This window comes from Botryllus schlosseri, chromosome 16 (genome assembly GCF_051294905.1).
Source record: "Botryllus schlosseri isolate E-star chromosome 16, Bs_hap1, whole genome shotgun sequence".
Lineage (NCBI taxonomy): Eukaryota > Metazoa > Chordata > Ascidiacea > Stolidobranchia > Styelidae > Botryllus > Botryllus schlosseri.
Window position 1 is genome coordinate 5,223,089 of NC_137251.1, and position 16,471 is coordinate 5,239,559.

General features: G+C 39.1%; 1 protein-coding gene across 1 annotated transcript in view; it reads right to left on the reverse strand.

The window, feature by feature from the left end:
* The window catches only part of LOC145459063 (rap guanine nucleotide exchange factor 2-like), a 36,755-nt gene extending 35,274 nt beyond the window's left edge, over window positions 1–1,481 (reverse strand). The window contains exon 1 of the mRNA XM_080337655.1: window positions 531–1,481. Coding sequence (XP_080193781.1) covers window positions 531–602 — 72 coding nt within the window. The 5' untranslated portion in view covers window positions 603–1,481. The remainder of the gene's footprint in view (window positions 1–530) is intronic.
* Between the last annotated feature and the right edge of the window lie 14,990 nt (window positions 1,482–16,471).

A 16,471-nucleotide genomic window follows, 5' to 3' on the forward strand; every position in this document is an offset into this window, starting at 1 on the left:
CTGATCTTTCATCAACATACATTATACAGCCATGATATTAATGTAAGCTCCGCCAAGACAACACCGACATGGATATCTTGATATACATTCAAATTGATAGTCGAAAGCCGTAATCATAACGCCTAACCAGCTAGTAGTGAGAGCCGCATTTCCAAACGAGACATGCAACATAATCAGCACAGTGAAAATACACTTTACATCTGGCTATATTAATAATTGAAACGGCCAGATTGAACCCAGCGACGTAACTGAACATTTGTTGGAACTATCCGGTCATCATTTGCAGGCTTATTCCAGATATAAGACAGGTCAAACTACGTCTTAAAAAACAGAATGAGTTTGATCCAAGGCATTGCCAACTAAGCAGCAATGACTCATTAAGCTCATTACTGCTATTTATGAATTGTATTCTGTAATGGTCGGAAACACCTTATCCATCAGTCCGCAATCACATATGATTCAAGGTTGAGTCAACACATATGTGGAATATCGATGTTGATCTGTGATGAAACGGAACAGACAAAACTCACCTGTTGAGCACGCTGAATTGGATTCTTTTTCAAGGCATGCAAAAACACCTCATCTTGACTTGACAAAGACATCTCAGAAAAACATACCGGTACCAAATTATTCCCTTACAACTAATTACATGTCAACGCATATCACCTGCAAAATGGGACAACGTAAGTTGATCGAATCTCGGTTTCTGCAACGCAGATATACAAAATTGAATTAAATGATAACAACAGGCTCCAGCATAGTGTTGCATAGTTTGCTTAAAACCGATTTCAGCTCAAGTTTGTCGTTTATTTATTTATTTTTCTGATAAGAGACACAAGCCCGGTACCTAGTGCCGATGCATTGTAATGTAGTAACATTATTGGAAGTGGTGTCTTTCACAAAAGTAAAGCCGCCCTCAAAATCAATGAAAGAAAGGCAATCAAGTGCCAAAATGTCACAGCAGTTCAGAATACTATAATGTGATGACATGAGCGACATCATCCACAAAAATTTCAGACCATCAGTAGTCGTTTTTAGCGGCATGTATAATTATCCATACCGAACAGTATCACCACCGATCCATTTAATTGCAGTAATTATATACATTCAGATATCCTCAAGACACAAGTCTGTCCTGAAAACTTCTTTGTGGGAAGCCGTTACATGAATACTATAAAGACAAAGGATTTTTACCAGTCTGGGGAGTCAAAAAACGAAACTGCCAAATAAGCAAGACATAGTATAAAACCAAACAATTTTAGTGACTTAGGCAAATTTCATCATAGTCATATGTTTAACGAATTGTTGCCGAGAAAGCCACGTTTGGGTTTGACACGACCCAAGCATAGATGACAGTAGCTGATTCTAATCTGATCAACAGAAAAAAAAATGTAATTTAGCATATGCAACTAACTTCGCAATCTTGAATACCTTGCACTACTAACTGTTCAGAACAGCTTTGAAGTGCTAGGCTACAAACATGATTACCAGTGTTAATACAATTAAATCAGATAAGCTATACAAGCAGCAGTACAGACAGGTAGGTCAACCATGAAAATTTACTAACACAAAGTCGCTAACTTGAAGATATATAATCCATGGTGATATCTATGAAAAAAATGTTTAAAATGAAAACATCAAAAAGATATTATTATAATTTTCAAATAAGCCCTGCCATAAACCTAATAATTTACTGTTTGTAATTATCCATTAGTTTAATTCCAAGTAACTTGATTAACCGATCTCAAGTCAAACTGTGTAACAAACGTGATGAACTAAACTGGACCCATAGGTTCATTAACTTCACAGATAGGAGTGGGCGAAAACATTTCGAACCAAGGGCTGGCTCCGAATAATAGTACACAAAAAGCCATACTATACCATGTGAAATATGTAAATACAGAATCCATGTAAAAAAGTCAAAGAAAAGATGCTGGTAGGTAGTAGCCACCATATGTTATTTCATGTTCCTAACATGGTATATTGACTGGATTAGTATGAATTAGATACATCAAACCAGTTACTAAAATCACACATCTGAATGAAAGAAATAGCATACAGTTACCACAATGTTCAACAGTTGACAGGCTCCTACACTTGAATGTGCTAACACAACCCTGGAAGCAGTCATTCCATTGCAGGGAGCGTTTATGAAGCTAATGCACAGCATGTGAAGCTATGAAGCTATTGCACAGCATGTGAAGCAATTATAAGGACTGCCAACGAAATTCAATGAATAGGAAGTCTCCGTGTTAGGCGTTAACTTACTCAGTGAAATGACGATGGTGTATTCAACAGTTACACAAGATCACTAGTGTGGAAATAAATTGGAATTAGTAATGGTAAGCTGTTTTACACCTGTCAATGAAATAAGATTTAGTATTCCAAATTCCAATGGCTTATTGGCAAGTGAACATTGCCAGGTTATCCATCCTCCACAGTATACTTGATGGTGTGAACAAGTGGATTTATCATATTCTTTCCATATCTATTGTATATATCATACTGTATTCGATTTATCAAACTGATTATATTCACCATCCTTGGTTGGTAATCAAGCATGACAAAAACAAGGAACAAATGTATCAACATGTTGCTTATACACTATAGATAATCTACATTAGAAACCTAGATGTAAAAACAACTAGCTAATTATGTGTCATTGTGATGCTCAGATTACATTTAAGAAAAGTAACTGTAACTAATCCCATTGAATGAACCATTCTAAGGGGCATTTTGGATCTGCTATTATTTTCACATTGTAGTAGAGAATTATAAGTAAAAAAGTTAAAAGTGAGTAAACGCATCTTGATGTGTTCATAGGGTATCACCGACTTAAATGTCATAAATTCTAATGATGGTATTACGTTTGTTGTTATCAAGGCATGAACCATGGTATGAGTCATGGTAAGATTCAGCAAATTCATTATCCTCAAGTCATACAATCTGTATCAGCAGTCGACACAAATAACATTGAAATTCAGTAGCAGCATATTCTATAAAGTAGGTTACTTATGCAATGATCACATCCCCAAAAAATAGTGGTCTTATAAATATGGAGCAAGGCGAGCAAGATAAGAACAATTCGATAGTACTACAACCAAGATAACAGGAATGAAACAGACAAACATAGCCTATCTAGACCTAGAAAATGAGAAACATGCCATTAGAATTGCTTCGCTATAAGTATACCGGGAATTTCAGATCTCATCACTCCGACATTATAATACAAACAAACCAAAAACAAGTCTGGAATTAAAAGGTTGTAGTTTCTTAGTGGAAAAGTTATTTCGAACTAATGCTTCTTCATTAGGTTTCATTGCTTCATGATTATTATTGGGTGGATTACAAAATGATAGAGTATGGCAACAGAACTTTTGAGCCAATCGCCATATGATGGGTTATAGGAACTTGCGTTATAGGAACTCGACTCACAAGCAATAGCCCTTGCCCGTATTTCTTACACTTACATTCATTCCTGAAATTTGCAACAGTGAGAGGTTACAAGTATATAGCTGCTTGGAATTATCGCTGTTCTCTATTTTAACGTTCTCTAATCGACAATTGGGAACCAACGAGTCTATACCGGTGCTCCGCAACCCATGTATCACGAGACAATAATAGGTGTGTTGCGGTTCGACTATTCATTATGTAAACTGAACAAATATTCTTTTTCCTGCTCAAGAAGACCTTTCAACAACTGTAAATTTTCACTTTAAAACAGCTAGAAACAACGAGATTTCATAATAAACATAAATATACTATAATTCCTGTAAAATATGGCTACGAACACATTTGTATTGCAAAAGTATGACGGCAACTTTTCCGCAATTACTACAGAAAACTACAATTATATCCTGAATCTTTTTGCAACCAATGGTGAAATGCCTTTAAAAAAACATTGAAATTCTGCATCAAGTCCGAACAACATATTTGTGCCAAGTATTTTATCTTTGTAATTGATCAAAAATCATACACAAGAACTTTGAATTGCTCTTTACCACAATGTCATAACACAAAATTATTAAAAGTATGAATTTTCGAACTTACAGGCATTTGTTATAAGGCAAGTCGTAAGGCTTTTAAAAGCGAATCAGCTATAGCAACATGAAAAATTATCGCTTGCTAAAATAGTCATGTTCTTTACACGAAATACATTCAGTGATAGGCTACCATATGGAATATATCAAGACAAATAACTAAATAATTACACATTTGGTTTGGATCTGTTCAGTGTTCAGTGGGATGTGGTGTTTCTCAATTAACATTCATACAGAAGATGTCTTTTACGGAACAAACATCACATTTTCTACACTTTGGCATGCAACTGTATTTCTGCATGACAAAACACATCATGATGTACAGAAAATAGTGATTAAAACAATAGTCCAGTACATTCACACGCTCTGCGAAAGCAACACATGCCCTTGCAATTCTATCCACCCTGGCCAAACAATTGATGTGTGAAAAATTAAATTAGGAATGACATACTATGGATCAGGTCATGGTTTGAAATGACATCATTCCATGATAGGCAGACTAACTGCTTTGGATAGTATTATATAAGCACTCTCAATAATACACACAGCTACAAGCCGACATCTTCTTATTTAAAATCCTTGTAATTTTCTAATGATATCATGATTATAAAACTACAAAAACACACCTATTAACAACAAAGCTGCTTCTTTCAACTCTAATAATTCCTTTAGCCGTTCAGCTATAACCACACACCAGCACATGTATATAGGCTACTTGGACAATTGGCATGAAAACCAGTTCTCAGCAATGCATCCCTTTCACTCCCATCTGTATTTCAAATAGCGCATGCCATCGAAGAAGCATAATACACAGTTATAACATTCATGAGATGAGTATCAGGGATATCTAAAACTAGATATCCCTAATGCATATGAGGGTAATCTTAGAGCTGGCAGCCAGAGCGCAAAGCTTAATTAAACACGTTTTCAGATCAATCATTTGCATCACCGAAATCTGTAAATGCGCGACGACGAAAACTATACTCTGAATCGGACGTTTTCGCGTTACAGCGATTGATACGACGGAAAATACTCAAGAGAGTTACGGGGAACACGGCTCGACTTAGCCACAGTCAGTAATAGGCGATAATCGACCATCAAGCTCAGACGCCCCTATTGTTCAAAACAATGTAAATTTTGAACTTTGAGGTGGATTTTAGGGGGGTTCCAGTGCCCGGACTAGATTTTCATTCATATTTACGGAATCAGTGTTAAAATATCGTTCGATTGAGACCGGTTCAATTTAATTTTGCGCTCTGGCCGTCAGCTATATAAGATTACCTCTTATAAAGCATATTTATTAGAATGATATCGACTATGTCAATACAGTAAAAATTGGACGTGAGCTCATCGTCGTACAGAATTTGAATAAGCTTTTCAATGAACTCTTATCTGCTTGAGCGACTGTTGGTAAATACGGAGAATGCAATTCGAAAATTAAAAATGAAAGAGATATAGTGTGGTGTAACAATGGTATAAAAATAACAATGAAAGATTAGCAATGCCAATTTCAATCTCCATATTTACTGACAGTGGATCCCGATGAGAGTCAGTTTCGAAGCCTAAGGATGAATAAATATACAATTACGATTATTACGAATGTATTGTTTGTTCCAAAATTTAGGACCATGTAGAGGTTGACCCTTCATTACCTTAATAGTGTATCAGACAACACAGTGCAGGCCTTATCGTGTCTCTTTGTTCTATAACTCAACACGTACTCAATATTGAGCCCCTATAACTGATGAGACCAATAGCCGTTACTTGAGGTAAAGAACTGCTAGAATATTTGTAATGCACAGTATGGGAGGGTGCCTTCCTTCACTGAGTCATTCAGAGTCCTTCCTTACTTTCTTTGCATTGCATTGCAATTCATGTCATATCTGGAATTGATCAACATGGAAGTACATTCTGTTACACGTTAGCTTTCCCAGCCTACCCTCAACCCTTACTACGGTATATATATTTTCCTCGTTACCGGCAGTCCGGCACTACCGGTATATTTCGTATCAGAAATGAGCGAATAATCTTTACGTCATTGAAACAATCATAGGTACTACAGGTACCGACAATGCATATACTTTGTGCATAGACAATCACGTTGAAACAATGGCATAGAGCGAAAGAGAGATATAAATACAAAGGTGAGATAATGCGCGAGTATGAAAGCTTTAGTTTTCCCTTCTCTGTAATCTCTTTAGGCAAAATAACTTACGTAACACACATACTACCGCCACCAAGAACTACAATATACCTAATAAGGCTTATTTCTGTTACAACTCTTCGCTAAAAAAGTCGAGGAAAGTCAAAAGCTTGAAAAGACGGGCGGACAAAAACGCCGCCTGTTTGTTACAATGGCGGCATTTCAAGAAATAGGTGGCATAGGTCAACCCGCGATGTGTACGTTGGGAACATTAAATATTTCCAGTTTCTTTTACTAAAAAAAGTACAGTGCGATGGAATAACAATCACTAATAAATCGTCAGATTATGTTTTTATCCGATGAAGACACTCGACACGACACAATATAATGTAATTAAGAGATAGGAGGAAGCTAAAACGACCAGTTGGGGTCTCTTAATCTGGCATCTCCCTCGGCCTAATGCCAGATGTTAGTGTTTTCCACTGAGCTAGTTAAGAGAGAGAGAGAGATATGATATTCTTTTTCGCCTGCACCATCGAGATGCTTTGACGACGGAGTTGCGATACGGCCCCATGAGGTCATCTAGTCTGCGCCCCCGTTTTTTTTTCTCCTCCATGCTATCCGTGATTGCTGAGCGCCTAGCAGGATAGCTGCGGATACCAATTGCCGAGTCTTTGGTATAACCCGGCCGGGGATCGAACCTACGACCTACCGCTCGAGAAGCCGGACGCACAACCGTTACACCATCCCGCTCGCTCGCTTAGTCTTCATTCCGCGGTCCTTCTAGCTAGAAGTTCATTTCTTGCTCTTTCCATTCTCGTTCTCTATGAGTACGTTCTGCATCGGGTCTTGCTCTTGGCTCTGGGCGATACGGGGGAAGAGGAACCCAGAAAATGTCCATCGGCGGGAATCGAACTCAGGCCGTCGGCGTAAAATGGCATTGCAGTCAATCAATCAATCAGTTTTATTAATATTTTCATCATTTCAAAACATCACAAAACTGCGATACAATGAAAATATAGGAAGGTGTCGAAACAACTTGGAGTAGCCTTTAAGATCAGACACCCACCTTACAGCTCACCACTTCGTTTACTGTCAGTTTTGGGATATGTTTTGCATTAATTTTATGAGTGAAATCGTCATCACGATTGGTCTTGGCAAACGCTACTTCTATCTGCTGACTATATTATATAGGCTACTTCGACCAATGATGCAAATTTCTCATTTTATGTATAATGCCAGCCAAGGAATAATATAAAACGTAATTCCTCCTATAAATGCCGAATACGGTATAGAACAGAGGTGACCAATATTTTAGGCCAAGGGGCAGCATGAGATTTACGAACTATTGCGCGGGCCGTATGCACTTGCTGTGAGTTGATGTTCTTTTTTCAGTCGTCCGATAGGGAAGAACCGGATTAGGTAACGGTAAATAGAGGACATTATATTAGGCTACTACGCATCAAAATCGATAGCAATTATGTCAAAAATCTGTATCGTCCTAGCCGCGCCAAGCGCGATTTTTTTTCAATGTGGAGGAATTCGTTGAATAATAATGTTAGTTGCATGTATTGTGGGTCGCCATTGTCTGCCGCTGGGCTCATTTGGCCAGGACATGATTAATCGGCGCTTGGGCAGATAAATATCGAGGATTTCAATGAACATGCGTCTGTCATTTTGTGCAAATTAAGGTTTCATCGCCGACGATCTTTCTGCGAGTGCAGACGCGAACTCGCACGTCGGACGACACGTTCTCTCATAATTGCGAATAGCCTAGTTAGACTCAATTCTGTATATTTAATTGTCACGAGGAGGCACAAAGCAAGAAATCGAATGACAATAAATCGCGCGATAAGTGCTAAGAAAATTTCAAGTCAAATGAATCTGCCACAAAATATTTTACTATGGTCAATTGGTAACATACAAATATCTACGAAATGTGGATGCGATCTGTGGCTGGCTACGCCAATGCGTCGGAACTGATGTTTCAATCATCAACATCCCAAAGTTCGCGGTCAGGCTAATCAAATTGGTCTTGCGAGTTCACAATAAATTACCTGGGAAATTTATTATTTTAATATTATAACTGATTTCGAGAATTACCTCACGGGCCACTCAAAACCAGCTTTCTCGCGGGTCACGGGTATAGAACCTCTTAAAACACCGGCCACGAATACATGGTATTACCGTACGTATAATACCAGCGTTCAAGTCAGCAACAGCCGCACCCGACCCCCCTCAATTGGGGCGGGGGGGGAGCGAGTTCGGAGGGGCCCCGAAATAATTCGCGAATCAACCTAAGTTATAGTTTTTGGGGAAATATATTAAACTTTAAAATTTTCTTCGCCCGTCGCGCGATTTAATATCGCTGGATACCATGATTTTATATTGGGTCATATAGGCTACTGTATAGCCTGTAGGCCTACCTCCAAAAGTGAACTACGCTTCATTTGTAAAAATAGCCTTTTCGACGCCCGTGATTACCACACCACGACACATCAAGACATATAGGTTTCGGCTTACAAGCGATTCCGCGGCTCGCCGAGGAGAAAACCTCAGACATACATGACGGTCGCATGTGGCAGCTAGAAACCTTCGATACGTAGGTCATAATTATGTCCAAATGCCAGAGGTGGTCAGCAGTAACGAAGTACTTCTACTTTTCCGAAGTACTCAAAGTAGTTTTCCTCTACTTCTGGTACTTACTCAAGTAGATCTTATTTACGCTGCTTCTACTTCGTAATATTTTGTGATCTACTTACTTACTTTTTGCTATATTCAGCGTGTCATGTAGAAGTAATTTAATCCTCCAATCAGGAAGATAGCCTGAGGAATTTCGGGGCTGTTTTCACGGAGTTTCAAAATTTAATTTCCATAAAAGTTGAGTAAAGCCCAGAATTTTCGTTGCGCTTCGCGGACAGTGGATATGGAGTAACCAGCAGTATGATTTCACGAAAGTATCGGTAAATATAATTTAGGTAGCGGGTTGCGTGGTTCGCCCTTCACACCGCATTGTCGCCCATATGAAATATTTCATCACAGTATATACGGCTCATCATAATGTTTGAAACTAATGTTTCGCAATCTAGCATTTGCTCATCATATCATATAATCTAGCAGTCCATGGCGTGTCCTAATCTGGAAAAGTGGACTCTGACATTTTTTAGTTTTAGAACTGTTAACATACCAGCACGTTTCAATCTTTCTGGACTAAAGACATGAAATGAATTTTCCGCTTTTAGAAGTAGTATTTATATTTCAATTTAAATTTCCAGTATCATACTTTGAGTTTTAAATCAGTTCTTTTGTCTGGATAACATAATGTGTTAAAGTATAAAAGCAAGTGTAGTAATATGCCTTACCGGAAATAAAGCTACACAATATCGCATTTTTACGATCCACCATATTTTTTATTGACGTTAACCAATCGTGCAAAGTGTTTACACCCTATACTATACAACTTCTCTGCATTGCTCTTCGACTAAACTACGGACTTTATAATATGGGGGAGGGCGCCATATCATGATATTTTCTAAAACGTACTGTTCGAGTAAACAGAGGATTAGTGTCGCATTTCCATATCAATACAATCATTTTCATCCCATGATGCGGACGAATATGCTTATGCTGTCTAAAATCGGATACCTCCTGGTATGCATGAATATGAATCAAGCTCTGCACCTTTCACATAGCTCAATTTGCAGCTTTTAACATTCCACGCGAACGATAATTACGATCGTTTTCACAACTACTTATACTTACTTGAGTAGATTTAAAGTCAGTCAATTCTACTTCTACTTGAAGTAGTTTTAGGTTGCTTATGGAAGAAGTACTTCTACTAGTACGTGAGTAGATTTTTTCCGGGCTACTTCTACTTCTACTTGAGTAGCTTTTTGACTACTTTGACCACCTTTGTCATCCGCCGAATCAGCAGATTCAGATCAATAACAACTTAAATATAATAATTGTGGCATTGTAATATAAATGTCCAGTCGCCGAAGAATCCATTTGTGTTACAACTGTGGAGCGTACCCCTATAATCAACTTTAATATGCGATAATATCATGGATAAAAGAGACCAATAACGACCCATGATGCAACTAACTATACATCAAGGGGATAACATTAATATGCCAATATTGTTGCCATCAGGGTTGTGATGACTCGAGTCATGACTCGACTCGAGTCGGGCTCGAGTCACGATTTTTTGATGACTCGACTAGACTCGAGTCATTTTCTCAAAATACGGAAATGACTCGACTCGACTCGAGTCAATTTGTGTATTGACTCGACTTGGACTCGAGTCATTGCGCATGACTCGAACCAAGTCATATGACTCGAGATTCAGCCGGCCAAGACCGAAATTTCATTGTATTTTCGAAGAACAGTAAAGTAACCACTCCATTGGGATTACGTCTGTTGGTACTGGTACTTGAAAATACGACCAGAAACTGTTAAAAGTGAGGAAAATTAGTATATTATAAATGCGAACCATTCGATATCACCAAACAGAGTTATAAGAGTGGCTTTAACAGAATTTTAACTGGAAACTGAGCAGTCAATACAATGACTTGGACTCGGACTCGAGTCATAATACCATGACTCGGAATCGAACCTCTGCTCGATGACTTGGACTCGGACGTGACTCGGTGGTGAATTTAAAATGACTCGACTTGACTCGAGTCGAAACCGTAAAAGTGAGAATGACTTGTGACTCGGAACTTTGTGACTTGGTTACAACCCTGGTTGCCATACCGACCTGATTAGACAGCTAAACTACGCAATGCAACGCAAGCTACGACCCTTTGACATATATATTGATAGTATGCTGCGTCCGTGATTGTACCAAGTCACTGTGTTCCGAGTAACAAGCTCTTCGCTAATTTTAACGTTAGACCCGACTCAACTCGAGTCGTTTTTATTTTATCAACCAGTTAGTCCGAGTTCGAGTAATTATGCGAAAGGTCGCGCCCAAGTCCAAGTCACAATTTTCAGTCACGAATCATCAACAGGTCATGTTTTATCATCCTCATCGTTTGCTAGTATCCTGGTTGCGTTTTGTAATATGACGATAAGGGGGAGCGAAATCTTTCACCATCATAAGGCGGGGTTTTAAAAAGTTTGAATATCACAGCGGGATAGCTGCAACGAGATTGACATAATTTAGATCACGGGTGGGATTTCAGATTGGCCACTCCATTTTTAATTATTTCAGTATTGTGCTAATAAAAAACGATTCAGGCGTGTCTTAGGTAGATTCGTTGTCTGTATGCGTAGAATTTATATTTTATCTACACATAGTAGAAGTGTGTTTGAAGATAACATGGTTATGATGCTGTCAGCATGGTGTGTCCTGGAACTTAACCAAAAGTGGAATTATCAAATCTATGAGCGGATCGCTGCTCACAGATTTAAATTTCAATCCATCATCATCATCATCATTGGTTTATTAGCAATTTTATCAGTTCAATACACCACAAAAATGCGATACAATGAAAAGACAGGAAGATGTCGAAGCGACAAGGAGTAGTCTATGGAATCTGACACCCACCCTGGCCTAGGCGATGTAAAGAGGAGGCATGCACACTGAATGAAAGTAAAGAAGATAGTATAGAAGAAGAATGCGACAAGAAATAGGGCGGCATGTCATGGGAAGCGAGATCGATAGGTCAGTCGTGGTCCGGTAATCTTGAGGATGGACTGTATTTATTTAGTAGTAATTGCTTGTATTTCGACTTGAATGTGGACATGCTCGTCGACTGTCGGATGGCCGGCGGGATACTGTTCCACACATCAGGTCCGGCATATTTGATGGAGCGATGATCTTTTCGGTCGATCATATGATATTTGGACGACGTGGACGCGCGTGTGTTGTACTTGTGCGCTTTTGATTCAGAGGTAAAGAAGTCATTGAAATATTCGGGGCAACGACCGCAGTGAAACTGATACATAAACTTGGCGATTTCTAGTTTCCGCATATCTTCTATGTTTAGGACGCCGAATCTCTTCAGCAGCGACTTATTGGATGGGCAGCCAGGCCCCTTTGGGACCCTAGCTATGATTCGGAGCACTTTATGCTGTAGTTTCTGCAGCGGCTTGAGTGCAGTTTTACTGGCAGCCCCCCAACAGAGGATGCCATAATGTAACTTCGATTGGGGATTGATTAAGGATTTAAAGAGTATCAGAAGAACCCATGCTGGCATGAAGCGCCCAAGGCTGTAGAACAGGCCGCACTTCGGTGATAATTCAGTTTCTAGGGACTGAATATGACTCTTCCAGGACATGTTCGAGTCCAGTAAAACTCCGAGATATTTGGCATTATCTGTGTTGGAAACGGGCTGACCAGCGATATTAACGGTTAGGTTATTTTTTGAATTAACTGTCAGCAATTGCGATTTCGAGGCGTTTATGCAAAGGTTGTTCTGGGCCGTCCACTCATGGACTTTGGGCATTTGGTCACCAGTCAGGGCATCCAGCTCTGCCGTCGAAGATGCGGAAGAGAGGAGGTGAGTATCATCAGCGAACAGTGTGGTGTTCAATGAGGAGGTTTCAAAAATGTCGTTGACATATAAGGTGAAAAGGACCGGTCCAAGTACTGAGCCCTGGGGCACACCACAGGTCACCGGGTGAGGAGTGGACAAGGTGTCTGAGATTGCAACCATTTGTTGGCGTCCTGTTCTAAGAATCGGGCCAACCGACTTTCATCTCTATAGTTCTGAAAAATTGGTGATTGAGGTCCGCCAGCCTATGAAATCTCGCCACTATATATGTTTCTGACGCGTGTACGATATCATCAAAGCAATGTTTGGCTTGTTTTAAATAACACATATATTATCTCCATGTCCTCACTATATAATCAATTAAAAATTAATATTGCGTTTTGGTTTATAATTCCAATTTTATGTAGTGCGGCCCGCGAATGGATTCAGATGTTGAATGCGGCCCGCGAGCTCAAAAGTTTGCCCACCCTTGTCGTATAGAGTATTCCACCGCATGGTAGCTTTTGAAAATGATGTGCTGATAGCGAAGTTTGATGCGAGCAGCTTCAGGATTTCGGAGTAGTTTCAGAGGGAATTTTAAGTTCTGGGATCAGAAATAAGATATGTGCCAGTTAAATATTGTCGAATATTTGAGCATGAACAATGATTGAACAAGAACATGAACAATGAACATCCAACATCCGCATGCGGCCCGCGGTCTGCGTGTTTGAGGACGCTGCTCTAGTAGGTCAGTGGTTCTGAACAGTGGGTCCGCGAAGCATTTCAGGGGCTCCGCCAAGCCCTAAATTTGCAACATGATTGATTATTACGAGGCTGTTTCGCTTCATTACTGCTACAACATCATGGATTCACATCAACAGAATTGCCATCTGAGATGAAGTATCCTATACTGTGCAAAATTGCTATAGCCTATACTGATACAATCATATTCCTGTTTAGAGATGTTTTGTTGGGGTTTTGTGGAAAAACTAAAAAAGTTAGAATAGCACAGGTCTATCAACGCGACTTCAAATGTTTACAAAATTCATTTTTCCCGTGACATAGCCTGCATATATAACCAGTAACCACTATTCCAGAACTACTTCATAATGAGCTGATAGTTAGAAATGACTAGGATGGACGTTATATGTGTGTCTCAATTTTGGTGGTATATATATGTTGCGATCATACCCAAAGGGGTCGTCGGAAGCGTTGTCAGGTGAAATACCATTCGCCACCACCTATCTTTGTGTGTGTGTGTGAGCTCGAGAGAGAGAGAGAGAGAGAGAGAGAGAGAGAGAGAGAGAGAGAGAGAGAGAGAGAGAGAGAGAGAGAGAGAGAGAGAGAGAGAGAGAGAGAGAGAGAGAGAGAGATCAGATTTATTTTTGCCTGCACCAGTTGGTTGGTTTATTAGCAACTTTTATCAGTTTGTAGCGCACAAAAATGCGATACAGAGAAAAGATAGGAAGGTATCGAAGCGACTTGGAGTAGTCTTTGGAATCAGACACCCACCTTGGACCAAGCTTATATACCGATAATCAATCTGGGTACCGTAATTGTCGATGGTGGTGCATTTAACCACTTGGATTCTCATCAATAGTCAAAATAGTTTACCTGCGTCCCAATTTATCTCATTCAGAATTAAATAGTATATTCATATTGAAATGAACCCGAATATTTTCGGCTGACACTCGTCAGGGGTAATCGTCAGCAACTAGTACATTGTATATCATTGTATATCAACAATCGTATCACAAAATATGACGTCACCAGCATGAAATTTCGAATGAGAGAGCGTTCAATGTACTATTTTTAGGTGATACACGAACTCCTTTTGTTGACAGAGTTTTGGTTGGTGTATTTTGATAAAAGTTGATTCCAAGGCACACAAATGGAATTGTGAACGGCCTCGACCTACGATTCGAAATCGGTCGTCTCGATAATTATTCGCACAAATCGGATTATCCAACAGATGTTTGCCGATGGCAGAATTAATTGCCTTTGATCGATCAGCATCAATCTTAAGTGGATGAGTTAAGGGTGAGCTTTTCACATCGCGTGACGCACGTGTTCTGATAAATCTGGGGACATGTTGGTTTATGCGGTCCTGCAGACGTCTTGACGTTCTTCCCACGTAGCCACAATCACAGTGGCACCTATATTCGTACACTACATTACTTTGTTGAAGTGCAGGAAGCACGTCTTTGCGTGTTGAAGGGAGCAGTTGTGTTGTTGTAAAAATCACATTGGTTTTGACTGTATCGTAACATTTACCGACAGCAGAAATCAATTGTTTTTCAAAGCGGGTGGAAATGGGGCCAATCCAAGGTAGATGGATATAAACATCTTTTATTGTTCGTGCGGTGGGCTCTGTTCTGCGTTGAATTCAGAATTTGCGTTTCCGAATCCACGGTCGTCCGAATTTACTGGCCGACCAGCGATCACGCAATCCAAGCGGTGATACTTCCGCTATCCATGACATTGTAAGGTAGTAGATATAGATAGTCTGTTTTCAGGAATACTTCTCTCTAGTTGCTTTGACTTCGGGAGAAAGGCGTTTCTGTACAGGTGTAAATTCTCATTGATTGTGACTACTTTTTGCAGAATTAGTGCGAGTAATACCTGTTAGCTTATTGTGTGTAACAGCTACGTTCTCACATATTTGATTTGGAATCTGGATCCATAAGAAGATTAGGATTCTGGACAAATTCCAAATAATTACCACAAAAACGTAACGTGAATTTAGGTTTATTGGTCGTATAGAATATTTATGGTACATGTATTTCGCTGTTGAAATATTAATTGCAGATACTAAATTCAATATAAACAATTTAAAATACAATTCTACTGTGATAATTTATTGAAACGCTTGGTACACGTTCCTACCGATTCCGATTCGTCAACAAATCATAATGGCTGCCTATAGTATAGAACCATGTAAAACTGTGCTATCGCTTCGGTTGTACTGTTCAATCATGTGTATAGCTGTGCTCCTTTTTATCTTATATCTTAACCGTCAATTGTGCCAAAAGAAGAGTTTTGAGTTGTGACATTTCATACCGTAGGCCTTCATTATTTGTTTGAAATAAGAAATGCTGTTACTGGAGTAAGCAACTTCTAAAATGTAGGGAAAGAAATTCATACTGCGCTTAAACTGTGCAGCTACTCTATTAGTGTATGGCGTGGCTTTTTTGATCAGATCACAGATGAATAACTCAGATGTCTTCCACTGTACTACAGGTATTTTTCACTAAGAATGATACAATTTTACTGTTCGTGGCTCGTGTCGTTATTTCTTACACTTGATTGATTGTAATTATGTTGTATTTGTTCACAAATATAAAGCATCCGCGTACCGGTACTCATTTGGTAATGATTCTCATGTTTAATTCATCACTAGGGCGATTTTTTGTTACCTAAAAAAAGTAAATTTTGAAGTAAAAAATCAAAATTTTGACATTTTTTACCTTGAAAAACCAAATTTTGACCTAACGTATGCAAATTAGGTGTTTTCCCACATAATGTTAGAATTGTACTACTTATCTTCATTTATGCTTGGAACTGTCTGTCCTTACGAAGTAGCTTGGCCTGGAAAAACTTTTTTGACTCAAAAACTGACAAATTTTTACATGAAAAAACTTAATTTTTACGAAACCTGGCCCTGTGAAGAATTCCAGTATTTACATCACGCAGTATGGTAGAAATGATTAGAATTTGTTGTAGTACAACGAAAGATACTTTCCTACATTGTCGGGTAGAAAGTGTCTGTCCTTGCTAATAGTTTGCCAATAATGGAGAAAGAACGTTCA